Source organism: Periplaneta americana, chromosome 2 (genome assembly GCF_040183065.1).
Source record: "Periplaneta americana isolate PAMFEO1 chromosome 2, P.americana_PAMFEO1_priV1, whole genome shotgun sequence".
NCBI classification, from domain to species: Eukaryota; Metazoa; Arthropoda; class Insecta; order Blattodea; family Blattidae; genus Periplaneta; species Periplaneta americana.
Window position 1 is genome coordinate 184,286,418 of NC_091118.1, and position 16,109 is coordinate 184,302,526.

The 16,109-nt window shown below is 35.0% G+C and overlaps 1 protein-coding gene across 8 annotated transcripts in view; it reads right to left on the minus strand.

The window, feature by feature from the left end:
• The window catches only part of LOC138694902 (embryonic polarity protein dorsal-like), a 99,516-nt gene extending 84,803 nt beyond the window's left edge, over positions 1-14,713 (minus strand). For 2 of the 8 annotated variants that reach the window (XM_069819085.1, XM_069819078.1), the window contains exons 1-2: positions 14,371-14,713; positions 14,180-14,256 (exon numbers count right to left, since the gene is read on the minus strand). In XM_069819085.1, coding sequence (XP_069675186.1) covers positions 14,180-14,192 — 13 coding nt within the window. In that variant the 5' untranslated portion in view covers positions 14,193-14,256; positions 14,371-14,713. The remainder of the gene's footprint in view (positions 1-14,179; positions 14,257-14,370) is intronic. The other 6 variants (XM_069819079.1, XM_069819084.1, XM_069819081.1 and 3 more) reach the window with 6 other exon arrangements.
• Between the last annotated feature and the right edge of the window lie 1,396 nt (positions 14,714-16,109).

Below are 16,109 nucleotides of genomic sequence, written 5' to 3' on the forward strand. Positions count from 1 at the left end.
TATATTTTTAAGTATATTTTATATTGACATTACTGAAAAAGCTTCTTGCATCAAAGTTTTCAAAATGTTTAGTTCATATTTGCTCAAAATCTTGAAAATAGTTATTGGAATAAAAGTGAATTAGCTTTTTGAGCTTAGTAATAGTATAAGTTAAGGTGAAATCAAAGATAAAATATTATTTCTAAATTAAAGAAACACGTAGTCTAATAAAAGTAAATATCCAGAAACAAGCAACAAATAAAACATCAACAATACATTTAAAATAAAGAAATAAAAGGAATCTAGATACAATCTACGGACCCAAATGTAAATTAATTTACCTTCGATGTCAATTCCGAAATCAATTTATTTCTCTCTTCTCCTGAATAATGCCTTTTTTTTTTTTCATGTAGCGTCTCATAATGCCATTTTATGTTGCTTTTTTTGCAAATGATATTTTTTTACACAACAAACACTGGAATTCATCACCATGTTCGAAGCATAAATATTGTATCTTCCACTCTTCCTTGAAAGCTTTAAGCGCTTCCGTTCCGTCATGATGCGCTGTGTTCTAAAATCTGTACATCCTTTAGCAATGTTTACAGGTAAAAGAGCTCCGCGCACGCGCAGCGGGCATAAAATAGCTCTCGCTCGCAATTATTAGTCACCATCGCAAGACTGCTGTAATGCCTTCGAGACAGTACATAACCGAGTTATTCAGAAAATGGAGAGAAACAGGGGTTTTTTTTTTAAAAAAAAAGAGAGAACCACAGAAGAGGGTATTAACAGAGGAGAAGCTTGCAGATATTTAAGCAAGAATTGAAACCAGCCAGAATTATTTTAACACAATATAATGTTTGTATCGATAATGCTGGACATCACTTTCAACAGCTGCTTTGATTAAAGATAAGATCTACATCAGTTTTCAAATTCATTCATTCATTAATTAGGTAACTCTTAACTAATAATTTAGGACTACCATAATGAATCTGAACGCCCACCCATGCTGCTACAGCTTACCAGTGAGTTGAGCAATGGATTGCAGACAATCTGTTCCCCGAATCCCCTGCATAGTGTGGTAACTTTTCGCTGCCTCTCTCTGTAGATTTAACCGTTTGTAATGACATTAGCCTTTTCCATTCTTTCACTCCAAATCAATGCCAATGATCTCGAGAATTTCTGTATCAAGTTATTTAGAATAAACTGACAAATTAAAATAATATTATATGTAGTTTGTGTCAAAGGAGAATCTATTTCAGAGAAATTACAGAATTATTTCTGCTCAAAGATGTCATATTTTAGTCCTATCACCTCCAGCACATTATCATAAACGCCCATGCTACGTGCAAGTAATAAATAGGTAGTCTTTCTTAGGACCAGTTGTATAAATAATTAATCTCAGAACAGGCAGTGAAATTAACTATTGTTAAGCTGAACTTATATTTTTTGTTGCATAAATAATAATCCGAGATCTTTCTGTATTGATCTATAAACAAATCTAACTGGCGATTTTTTCGATTTCAAGATGGTTAACTTAATTCTAGATCAAATCCCAGTTGATTCACCCTCAATTTGCAATTTGAGTTGGGCAAGTCTGTGATCTACGCAACACAGGGGTTTTCTCCAGTCACTCGGATTACCCTGTGACTTTCTAACAATTTCCCATCATCAACATAATCATTACAGTAAGTTTAATGTAGACCCACCACCTGTGGTGCAATACGGATAGTCTCTGATTAAGTAGTCTATGATGAAAGAGCAATGGAACGGAGAAAAATTCTCTCCGGTGCCGGGATTTGAACCCGGGTTTTCAGCTCTATGTGCTGATGCTTTATCCCCTAAGCCACACCGGATACCACCCCAACGTCGGACAGAATTGTCTCTGATTAAGTTCCAACTCTTGGGTTCCCTCTAGTGGCCGCCCTCTGCACTACGTCATAGATGTCTATGAACATAGGACCGAAGTCCACACAAGTGTTGAGGTGCACTCGTTATATAAATAATATATAAGTAGTCTATGCTTCTCAGCACTATACCTGGTAAGGTTTATCTTGTCTCAGTAGCAATAAAACCAAGTCCCTTCAAATGAGGGTGGAGATTATAGGAGAGTTGTAAATTTTCAGGATTCCTTTCAAAATCTTGTTATTGTACAGGCTGCCAGAACTCAGTTTCTTGAAAGACAAGCTCAGTGTCGGAACTACACAGTACGAAGAGAGATATTTTGTTATTTTATTTTGCGCTACAGAATGTATCAAGTAGTCCTTCTGCCACTGGATGGATGGACGGCATCACTCCACTCCCCCATAGCCATAGCAATACAGACGAAATAAGACATATCTCCTTTCTCTCTCTTTTCACAGTGAGACAAGATACATCACACAGCCTTTAGCAACATCTATGATCCACACATGCAGAGTTGGGGATGAATAACAGCAAGTTAAGGGCCTACCATTGCAAGAAAAAAAAGTTTAGCAGACCTCGACTGTATAGTCGAGTTCTATGCAACTCCTTTTGAAGTAAGACAGTTCCTCAACCTTTTCTGTTCACTCGAGGGATGGGGTAATCTCTGTTTTCACTTTCTGAGACAAGTAAATTACTTAATTTCTTTACAACTCCAAGACAGTAATGATAGATGAACAGCAAAGTTAAAGACATAATTAACTTTATGAGGCACAATAATATTACTGTTCCTAACCCCATACCCATCAAGGCAGTTATGTTGCAGGAAATCAAATCAGGCAATACTGGTAAGAAATATGCAGTGAAGGAGCTTGCAGCCTCATATGGACACGAAGTGTTACGACTTCCTCTGTACCACTATATTCTAGATCCTTTGGAAATGATCTGGTCCCAACTAAAGTCTTATATTAGGGAAAACAATATTACCCTGACTCTGAGTGCTAGCGTGTCAACTTCTGTGTGATGGATCTGCAACAATTGGACCTCACAATTAGTCCTCCTGTGTTCAACATGCAATTAAAATGGAAGAGAATTACATGAAGCACGACACGAACAGTAACCAAGAGAGATTTGTGATTCATTTAGGAGAGAGTGACGACGAATAGACGTAAGAGAAGCAAAATGTTATATTTTACTGCATACCACTTAAGTTTCACTAAGAATTTGGACACGAAACACAAATTCACATTATCTTTGTTCGGCATTACTTTTTTTATTATTATTATTGATACAAGTATGGAAAAATATTAGTTTGAAGAAGTTGACCGTACAATGGCTCTATAATGGACCTTTATACACACAGTAACTCAAAATTATCCATTCATTAATTATTCATGGCTGAATGAATGTAGGCCTACAATAAGTCACTGTTAAATATGACAACTATGTGCCCAGAAATTTCCGCACGGAGCCCTTGATGACCAGGGTGGACCATGTGGCAATGTTCTTCTAACAACAACAGAGACCGACTGGGGATCCTTTGTAAGTTCTATATACACTTTTTTTTTATTTTAGTAGGTTATTTTACGACGCTTTATCAACATCTTTGGTTATTTAGCATCTGAACGAGATGAAGGTGATAATGCTAGTGAAATGAATCCGGGGTCCAGCACCGAAAAGTTATCCAGCATTTGCTCATATTGGGTTGAGGGAAAACCCCGAAAAAATCTCAACCAGATAACTTGCCCTGACCGGGAATCGAACCCGGGCCACCTGGTTTCGCGGCCAGACGCGCTAACCATTACTCCACAGGTGTGGACTACTATACACTTTTCCCTCTTACTCATCAGTACCGTAATAATGGTGCTGAAGGATGAAAATATGGTACTATCTTTCTTTTTACTGAATAAAATCAGTGGAGTAGACCAAGATCCCCTCGTTTCAATCATATTTGGAGTACTCAGCTTGAAAAGGAAAATTACACACTGTATCATTAGACAAAAGTAAAAACTAGCACTTTGTACATTAGAGTGAATGTGTAGTCCATTACGCAGGCCTAAGTTGTAGTTACAACTGTTAACGCTATCAAAACAAAATACTGACAATACAAACAATTTTAACCACTACTTACAAGTCAATGCATGTTTACTCAATGCATGCTCCAACTCATGTCACTTAGTTCTCTATCATTAGCTTTTGGAGTCTTGTGAACCAGTCCTAAAAACCCTTCAAATGGACGCCACATTCACTCTAGTACACACGATTTCATTCAGTGCTGAACATCCAATGTCTAATGATGATACACAAGATTTCCAATCTCATGGAAACTCTGTATGGGGAAGTAGTTTTAGAACAAGTAGTACAGTATGAAACAGTGCGTGTTATTAAGTTATTAGTGAATACTTTTGCTAAGTAGGCTATAAATCAAATCGATTGTCGATCTAAAAAATTTCTGTGAAAATTGAAGACCTTGGCGCAAAAACTGGTCAAGTCCAGAAATGAAAATTTTACAGAAGATAAAAAAACTTTCCACAAAAATTAAATGTGCATTAATTTCAACTGATTTTTTAAACGATCATTTTAGGAAAGTAGTTTTTAATGTGGTTACCAATATTCTTGTTAGTTCTCTTTCGTCCATATATTTTTTTAAATGGTGGATTTGAATGTTTTTGTCCCGAAAATACAACAGATTTCTTTGTTATGTTTGAACTTAATTTATTTATTGTTTGAAAACAAATCTACGAAACTTACTTCAGTCTCAAGTGAGTTCCTGTTGAGTGGTTAATCAATGCATATATACACCATGTACCACTACCCTGAAGACATCCAAAAGGTATTCAACCTTCTGCCAAATGTTCCATAACATTTGTGGAGTGATTAGTGCAGCTGCATTTATAATCCGTTGTCTCAGTTTTTCCAAAGTGTCAAAACTGTACCACGTTGGTACACAACATTCGTCATAAAGCCCCAGAAAGAGGTCAATGGGAGTCAAGTCGGGTGACCTAAGTGGCCAGGCAAAGGTTGTTGCTGAAAAACTGATTCTGGGGGAGTTGATCAACAACAAAAGTTCTGCACATATCCAGATACATATTCCCTTTGATTGTCACCTCGATGAAGGAGAACTGTCCAATGACGGAATGTTCTAATGAATGGCATCAAGCTTGTTTCCACGATAAACTTAGTGCGCATGCGCATGAACATGCAACTGTTTTTAAATCATTAGTGCATAAGCTTGGACAGTTTCTGCATCTTGTCAGATGTAAATCAAAACAATATCTTCATCTGATTTTAAATGGTGAGCATTTATTTCTCGATCCCTCTAAGCAGGATATGGTGAGTATATGTGTGTGTGTGTCTATACATATACATATATAAACGCAGCCTATATTATAGGATTCGCCACAGATTATCTATGTTTGGGGAAAACCTCGGAAAAATCCGAGGTAATCAGCCTAAACGAGAATCGAATCCATGTCTGAGTGCAACTCTGGATCATCAGGCAAACGCGCTATTGGTATCTGATCTTGGGGACCGAAGCTGTAATTAAAACTGGTACTGAAATATAGGACTGAAGGGAAATAATATTGACCTACCTTTCATCTAGCAGGAAGATGTCTTTTTTTTTTTTTTTTAAAGGTAATTCAGTGAAACAGTCAAGTCCTTCTCAACTGTAGAGACGTTACTAAAAGTCAGACTTCACAGATCTTGCACAAAAGTGTGCAACATATACTGTATTTATCTATGCAGTGCATAATAAATGTCGATTTTTTTTTAAATTGGATTCAACTGGTTTTTGAACCGAAGTCTTCAATTGATGTAAACATAAAAAATGAATCAATTATATTTTACTTGGACAAGAAAGCAAAGAGAAGAGGACTTTTTAACAAAAGAGAAATTGGGACAGCATTAGAAAGGAGTCCAAGAAAATCTCTCTATCGTCTAGCAGCACAGTGCATAGTTGCATGTGAATCAGCACATCCATATGTCCATTCCAATCCATTCAGCCATCGGGGCTACAGCTCAATTTCGAGCCTTGGCCTCCTGTGCTGGGTTTCTGAACATGAATGTTTTTAGTGTATACATCTAACCTCCAGCAATTCTGGGGGGTTTCGAGGTTTTTCTGTCGTGGATGTATCTCTTAGCTGGCATGTCCCAATTTGTAAGGGTCAGAAGCTCGCTTTTTTCATCCTTGTATTCTTACACTTACAGACATTTCATAATCCCTGTCACACTATAAGGCAGACGGTGAAGGAGAACACGTGAGATACGAAATAGCTGTTGCCAGAGAAAACAAAACAGTATAGACTCATCCCATTAGTTTCAGCAGTATGTTCCCGCATTCTGGAAACGTTGGGTATGGTTAGCCCACTGTCTGTTTCCTGGTGAAAGAAGTAATAAACAAAAAACCAACCATCTGGCCTGCGAATGAAGAAACTAACGCACGTTACATTCATTTCCTATGACGAAATGTAATACTTAATTTAATGGAATTAATTTATTCTAGATGACCCAATCCAACTGCAATAATCACAATTTAAGTGTGGTGTCCATAACAACGAAGTTAGCAAGTGACTAGAACCGAGAGACCCAAGCTACACCACGTGACATGCACAGAAGTGTTCTTAAATAGACCATCTTCTAATGTGATGGACAGAATAAATATTTCAATAGGCCTAATTAGATGAAATATCGTTATTAATGTAATATACATTTTTCCTTTAACAAAGGTAAGACGTTTAAAAAAAAAATTGCAACTGATACCTGCTTTAAATGGTCAACAGGGAACTTTAATATGAAAACGTCCTAATAAAATCTAACGAGACATAGGTAATATATTTGTACAATTCTGAACAACGTACTGTGAAAAAATACGCGCCTTATATTGCACACTAACCGAAAAAATTATCTAAGAAAGATAAAGTCAAGCTCAGCTATACAAGTATTCCCAATTCCTGACATCAAAGCACTACAAAATCTGAACGAAAACCATAAAATTGTAACACTTTCGTCAAAGCATGAAAATCATTAATCGATATTAAATGAGCGGCATAATAATATAAAATGTACCACTGTTTCACATCTACAGAGCTTACAAAGCAAAAGAGAAAACCAAAGGAAAATGCAAAGAAGACAAACCCCAAACAATAATTACGAATACAGCTTATTGTAATAAAATACACAAAAAAAGAGAAATAGAAGGAAAGTTTATAACACTTCCGTCATTTCCTGAAGCAAACTACTTAATGTTATCTATGTGTATGCATGCAAAATTAGCACCAACACTTCAAAAACATTAAGTTCCATGGTGGGTTATCAGTAAAGCTTCAAACAATGAACTATAGCGAAAGACAAGGTGCTTCCCCACTGAAACTCTAATGACCTTAACCTATCATACAGGAAATAACTTTAAATTCTTAGATACTGAATGTATACTGCATAAGTCTTAACGTTAAAGAACATTTAACTTAATCTCAACTATTCATAGCATGCAATTGTTAAAGAAAAAAAAAATGCCTCCTTTGGTCTAGCTCTTCTGCACAATTAACATATTTACATTTAAAATTCACATATAATTACAGATATTGATCGTATATACTAATAATAATAATAATAATAATAATAATAATAATAATAATAATAATAATAACTCTCTGATTGAGGTTCTGGCTGATATGTAGGCAGTACATCTCACTTGACGATATGTGTCAGAGGAAGAACAATTGTTTGTATGCATCTGAAGTCTGATTAGTGGAATATGTAGCTAATCAGCGATGTATGCATTGGAGAGGGAAAGGAACTGGCCACCCTACCCCATTATCTCCTGGCCTTGATGCCTTATTGGTGTTAGTTATGAGGTTCAAACCTGTCTTCGGACAGTTGACTAAAGAAGAAGAAGAAGATGAAGAAACATTAAGAAACTTGATACCAAAGACGAATGTAGAGTTTGCAGTCAGAAATAAGACATCACAACTCGTACGCATAGCTACAGTTTGATTGCAAATATCATGTACTGGGATTCGAAGTTAGGACCTCTGAATGAAGAAGGAAGTAAGCGCTATGTGCTAACGCCTGACCAACGAAATAAAATCAATATTACGGGTTACATTGCGATATATCAATAAACCAGTATACCGCCGAAATTATATTAGCAAATAGAACACTGTCCTCCACAACCTACCCTTGACCTTGTCCCTTGATCATCGATACTAACCATTCATCAGATTCGTAACATCAACACTGTAGAATCTGAAAAGATGTTGAAGCACTCTCCCCTCTAAAATGAAAACACACACACACACAAGTGCAGAAGTCACCCCATAATACTCTTAACCCTTTCTTACCTATAGATACCATATGGCAATAATTAACTTTATAGCATTTATATACTTGTGTGTTACATATGAAGGTAAATTTTGCTGGATAACTTCTATTTCAATACATTTTCATCAATATAGTTTTGTTTCAAATGTTGCCACTCTCGTAACTTTGTCACTGAATTGGTCCTAATACAGCTATTTGTTTCAACATGGATTGCTTGTAAATTTAATTTGGGTTAGAAAGGGTTAACAGCAACTACACGTGTTAAAGTGTTTTGAAAAAGTAGGCCTCTCTACTTAGAAAATTTAGGGCTTCAGTTCAAGAAAACACAACCAACTGGAACCCCAAAGTTAAGAAATCAAATTATTATGGAAGTTTGTACAAGTATTCTCATTGTTTCGAAAGTAATATAGCCTACAGTATTATATAGTATTTTAGTAATTTTAACAATGTATTGTATAGAACTTGATGAATATTTATATTACTTAATTTACTATTTTAAATTTTATATCTGTATAATCTGAAATATTAAATACTACTTATAATTAAGGGAATGTATTGTATTAGGTTTGTAAACAATGATAACGTCTATAGTGGAGTTTTCCACTCAATTACAATAAAGATTATGATTAGGCATTATTATTATTATTATTATTCTCATCATCATCATCCAAACAAGCACAATAATAAGGCCCATGCCTGTTACGGTATCAGCGAGTCATTCTCGGTCCACATTTTTTTTGACGGCCCAAAGATCTCTTCACTTGGGGATGGTATTGGAGCATGGCTTTTGGGAGTATTACGATTCATTCCTTGGACATGATTTGAGACTAGTTGTAACTGGAATTCTTGCATGATATCACAGTCTATTATATACGGTCATGAAGCTTGAGTTTTGAGGGTGCTAGAAACAATAGACTGTGATGGTACTATTTTGCATTGCCTGTAACGAGGCGATATTAGCGATCTTAGTGGTGAGCAACTACCTAATGTTTGCATATTTACTACGTATTGAGCTTCGCGACTGTATATACTAGACTGTGATGATATCCTCATTTCTTTTGCAGTCCAAGCGAGTTGCTCTCACAAATTTCATTTTACATGCTGTTATTTCTGCTGATATCAATACTTCTCATTGTCCGTAACATAGTACAGCTCTAGCTAAGGATTTATACAACGTATTCTTCTGTGTCCCTGTAGTAGGGGAAGCTTATTAAGTTTGTTCATTATTTCCATTGTATTATTGTATTTGCGATTTTAAGTTGTATCTATTTATTATTATTATTATTATTATTATTATTATTATTATTATTATTATTATTATTATTATTATTACAGTGCTTTTCTTCTGGAGAAAAAGATGGCAGATGTATATGTAGAAGCGGACGAGGAAATGATTACAGTCCAGAGCACGGAAATCTTGTCGTTTTTACCTTTAAAACTGTAAAGCTGCATCTACATGGTTCCATTTTTCATGCGCGTAAGCATGCAATCTAGGAAGAATATTGAAAGAATCAAGTTTAAAACGCGCGTTCAATTAAGATGCATGAAGATTTTGTCTACATGGCGCGCCGTTTTGAACGTCATCTTTACTACGAATAGATATTAATTAATATTAAATATCAATCTTGCATGCATTGCTTGAATGCATAAAGTTGAAAGAAAAGTTGAACCGTTTAGATTACAGATACACCTTAAGACTTTCAAAGCCTAAGCAGAATTCAAAGAAAGATTATGTTAAAAAAGCAATTGTTAACGTTTTGGCGCGTTCCGTCAGAAAGAAAACATTGATTATTACTATATTATTATCATCATCATCATTATTATTATTATTATTATTATTATTATTATTATTATTATTCAATTAGTGTTCTGCCCAAGGGCAGGTCTTTTACTGCAACGCAGCTTTCTTCAATCTTTCCTATTTTCTGCCTTCCTCTTTGTTACCTCATATGATCCATATATCTTAATGTCGTCTACCATCTGATATCTTCTTCTGCCCCGAACTCTTCTCCCATTCACCATTCCTTCCAGTGCCTCCTTCAGTAGGCAGTTTCTTCTCAGCCAGTGATCCAACCAATTCCTTTTCCTCTTTCTGATCAGTTTCAGCATCATTCTTTCTTCATCCACTCTTTCCAACACAGCTTCAATTCTTATTCTGTCTGTCCACTTCACACGTTCCATTCTTCTCATATCCACATTTCAAATACTTCTATTCGCTTCTCTTCACGTCGTAGTAATGTCAATGTTTCTGCCCCATACAAAGCACTTCACTAGTATCTTCCTTAGTTATTATTATTATTATTATTATTATTATTATTATTATTATTATTATTATTATTACAGAATTAGGTTTGAGGTTAAATGCGTACAATTGTGAATGTTGAATATTCTTCTTTTAACTGCAAGTAGGCTACTATACATTTCTGATATAATAACTGACGTAAGTGCACAGCATCGACATCATTCTCTGAACGTCGTCAAACATATTTTAAACACTTTTTCCAAAACTGTATTAAATGCAAAGTTCTGAAACCTCTGGAAACTTACAATCACGACTGTAGACTGGTCTACAAGTGTCACTGGCTTCACACCAACTTGGAGCATGTACAGTACAATAGCTATCAAGGTTTTTTTTTTTTTTTTTTAATGCTGAGTTTAACAATTGAAGAAATGGTGCTGCAAAGCTGCGAACTGCTGCTTAGTACTAGTTCCCAAATTTTAAAAGTAGCTAGGGAAATCTAAGTTACGGTACCGACGAGATACGGCACTGGCGAAATGACTTTAAGTTAATGTTATCTAGCACACAAAGAATGTCACAAACGTCCTCGCTGACTTATTTATACCCTGTTTTATTCAAGGAAATAAATCATCTTTCCATAACAGCAGCATAACAAAAACGTGTTTCAAGCACTCAGGTTCTGTTGTGTATATTCTTCACTTGTGACAATTCCTGTCTGTATTACTACTGATCGATGAAATTTATTCAACATTGACGACAGGCTTTCACAATTAATTCTACAAGTACATACTAAGTCTAATACAGTATTAGACTACGGTATCTTTCTTTTAAATCACTTAACCTCTGCTTTAGAGAAAAGGTTACAAAAATCTAAATTCCTGGCTTCCAAACACAACACAGTAGCCACAGTTGTCACATGGGGCAGTGTTAGAATTTTGGCTAATTTGAAATACATGGTAAAGAAATTTGCTGTATGCTTACTCTACTTTGGAAAATTTGAAAAACAAATTGTTGAATTAAAAAAAAACTCTTTGCACAACATAAATTTACTTACAATATTGTTAAACAAAGTATGATCTGTTTGCCTTTTGATAATTTTCAGCTTCCTCTCCTCACACTAGTGAATTCAAACATTAATTCACAACTATAGTCCTATTTTCTATTCTTAACTGATAAAATAAACCGTAAGTTAAATTACACGCTCATTATTTCTACAGATACTATGATTGCCAATAAATTTAAACAACCACAATTAAAATAGATTCCATAGAAAAATATGTAGTAGGCCTATACATAATATATCACTTCTGAATGTAAAGAAATAGGCCTGTTTGATATATTTTGGAACAATGCATAGTTCAATGTTATTAAGACACAAACTCACCTTAATAGAATTATTAAACTGTTTAAATTCTGATACCAGTAAATAGCCTAAACAGTTAAAGAATTATGATTGTATTCCAGAGTTTGGTTTATAACAGCTGACAAATAAAAATGCCATAGTAGTTATTTCCTGTTACTAATTGCCATTTCTGATGTTATGTAATGTATGTTTTGAAGGTATTTCTTTACTATAGCGTTACCACATTAAGGTACAAATGCGTTTACATTCTTGAATCCTATATAAGTCAGTCATAGATACCATAATGAAAAAAAAAAAAAAAACCGACGGAAATTTCACATCCAAAATAAGGGTCGAAAGTTGGTGTGAAACTGGGAGCCAGTGGAGAGATGCGGGCACGAGGGATCACTCCGTCGAGGTTGGAGTAGGCGGCAGTGAGGGGCAGCATATAGACCTACATCACATTTCCGTGCGCTTCCTTCTTGATCACAGAAGAAAAACGAGTTTTCGTAAGATCGAATCAGTGACAGGTTAGTTTAAGTTTTTGCTATACCTTGCAACAACTCACAATTGTCTAAGAATCTGCTCTTTCTTCCAAAGCATACCAAAAGCCTAAACTAACGTAACATAATCTGTCAGTGATTCGAGCTTACGAAAACTTGCCTTTTCTCTGTGAATCAGTAAGGAAACTCAAACATGTGCTTCCCCTCCCTGACGCCTACCTCTTCTACCACGCTCGAGTTATCCCGCCTGCCCGCACCTCGCCGCCGACCATTAATGTCACAGCAACTTTTGACCCTTATTTTGGGGTGAAATTTCCATCGGCACTTAATTTTTTTCCCCCTTTATACTTACGATACTTATGACTCGACTACAATCCAAGGATGTACTAAATAAATTTGTATCTTAACGTGGTAACGTTATAGTAAAGAATGTTCGCTTTTTGAAAAAATACCTACGACATTTTCATAAGAACCCTCTTCTTTAAGTTGGAACGTTTCTTTGCCATAACCAAACGCTCGACTAACAAACCAAAGCACAGTACTAAGCCTATATATTAATGGTTAGCCTAAAAGATATACAAAACTACTAAAAATCACTAAAAGCCACAACAGTAATGTTCATATAACGTAACTACATACTTGTTTTAGTTTTCAAATTATTAGATTCCAAAAAGAAATAAATCTGTAATTTCTCTTGTATTTCAACAGAACACGTTGAAGCACATGTTGGCATAGTGTGTTATGAATGTTATGATGCAAACTTAGACTATGAACAAATGTAGCTATTATGCACAACAATTGGTTTTAATTCGGGACACTTCATTTCTGAGTATAGGCCTAAAGCAGCTTATATTCACAACACATCTAACCTGACGATGTATGCTGTTGGTGTATCCTATATATCGTTTTAATAATTAGGCTAATACCTATTTCACTTTATAATAAAATAAATAAAACAGTCTGTACTAAAAATAAGGCATTTCTACTTCTCTGACAAGGTAAAAGAGAAAATGTCAATTTGTATTCTGCAAAATATTAAGCCATGCTTCATAAGCATAATTAGAATGTGGTAACGATACCTAAAAGTAACACACAAACACAGTTTTGCTCTAAACTTAAAGATTATGGGCCTATCTCAAACTGAAAAGTAAATAATGAGTTCTAACAATGTTCTTAAACTAGAATAGGCCTAGTATTATGCTTACACAAGGAATAAACATTAGGAATCAAATATCTACGGTAGAGAAGCAAAAAAGTGGCTCACAATCTCCAATTTAGTACCGGCAAGTTAGGCCTACTTGAATAGGTCTATATACACAAAATAAATTTCGAACATAAACATAGCATTCTGTATATTCTTTGAAGAGCGACATAATTATGATAATTAGTTCACACTTATCACTTTCACCTCCTTGAGATCTAGCCCCATGACTTGCACACTGCCATGGCTATTTCAGTAAGTAAAAATAATCTTAAGCAATAAGACTGGTTGAAAGACTTAACACAAACTACAATAAAACAACTCTGGCAGGCATAATTTCCTACTCATTTTTAACATTATTCAGACAGCATGTTACACAACACATTAATCCATCGGATATGTTTTCCTGCACGTATGGAATGGACCAAGCTGCGGAACAGAAGTGTCACACACAGCTCCGATCGCCAGAGAAAGTCGTGACATCCTTGTTCAACATTAGTAGCATAATTTTAAATTAAATAAAAGTAAACTGCGCTAATGAACAAGGAAAAATTATCACTTTATAAGTAAAATAAGTCTGTTATGAAACTTTTAATTCATTTATGTTACTAGCGGGATAATATAGTTATGCCACATAGGCCTATTTATTCATGCACAAACAAATCCATTCCAATATAACTTCTTGATTTACACACCCAATCGGTCCATTTTCTTCCCAACTTCCCTTTATTTTTCCGACCAGAGTGCCTTCAAATAATTTTTACTGAGCAGCCTTAAAGAAAATGCAGGAATGACTGTAAACATTTTACACTAACATACATAATCAAAGTTCACAAAATAAAATAGTCAATAACCTTATATAGTAACAAACAAGGCATGTACTTACTTCACAAATAACCTTATTTTTTTGTCACACTACATACAGCTTCAAACTGATGCGCTGCCATTAGTATCACCCGTTGCCTTGAAACTAAACTTACACAAATGACATACCTTAATCATAAATATAGGTATGATGGAGATTTGATACACATGAACGTTGTTTCCACGCACTTGCAAATGTCCTACACAAGCTAGTATATAGGTTATACGCTGTGATAGCAAATTGAAGTGTGAAACGTGCTCTCGCAAAAGTTTTAGTTGATGTTTGCTCTGTCCGACACAACCTACGACATAACACCTTTGCTGTGCAGTACTACAAGCCTCCCTTCCCCCGCAGTCGAGCGTGAAGTATTTTGGGAAAAGATGACCACAACTTTTTCGGCGAATTGTAAGGTATCTGCCTTTTCATTGGATACTATTAGCACGTGACGCGCAGTACCATAATGCAATCGTTGGTGCTGCTGCTCACTACCGTCCAATCGTGGAAGACTGCATGGAGGTTTCTATTATGGAGTAAACAGTTCGCATCTATTGCGTTACGAAGTGATATATGAATATGAAATAAATAAAACACATTAGCTTTCAATTACTTTAGCAATTCTTTTGAAATTACCTGGCAGTTTCTTATTACAGTATACGGCAGGGTGTGAAGTGTGAGCGTTGTGAAATATCATTTTCATGGACATTTATGTTACATTAAAATGGTTTACTCTGGAAATTTTGAAATATTATATAATAGTTTTGAATGTTATTGTCTATAAACTATTAGCTAAGTAAATTTTTACAACTTATATTTTAAATTACACACATGAGGCAAAGTGACAGTTGCTTCGATATTTACGCTTCCATAAAATATTGATTTAAGACAAACATAACCTCTTCGATCAGATACGCTCTCGCACTTGCACGTACTATATTGTCCTTTCGTAGTGAATAATGTACTTTCATTTACACTTTAGTATAAATTATAGGCCTATATTTAATATTATGGATGGCAGCACATTTTCATTAACGATAATTCTTTAACGAACCACACAGGAGTGTAGTCGTAAATAAAATAGTACTAGGGCGCTTCGCGAAAAGTTTATTATTATGAATACCGGTATAATAATAATAATAATAATAATAATAATAATAATAATAATAATAATAATAATAATAGCCATCCTACTGCATTATCTCCTGGCTTAGTTGTCTCAAATGATTCCTTACTAGTATCACTTGTGAGGTTCAAATATCTTCGGACAGTTTACTACTACTACCACCACCATTATTATTATTATTATTATTATTATTATTATTATTATTATTATTATTATTATTATTATTGCGGTAAAACTCCGACAAGATGTTCTTGAAGGAACCTCGTGTAAACCGCGTATTTACAGGGACTGCTCAGGCGGATATTCTAATTTTGACTTATACAGTATATATTATAATTTTCTTATTGAATTACATAATTCATGGACAGTAGTACAATATTACTCCATTATGTAATATGCCAAAGACATTTACAGTACCGGTATGTACTTAATTCTTTCGAAAAAAAAATATGTTATAGTTGCTTGGCTTATTTGTGAACCCTAACATTTTCAAGATAATTTAAATATGATTTAACGCTGAATGTCATATCATCAGAACACGAGTTTTCCGTTTACACTCTAATCAGGTGGCGTACAGTAGCATGACGTGAAGGGAAGCAGTGCCAGTATGTATAGCCATAGCCATTGCTCGACTGGACTT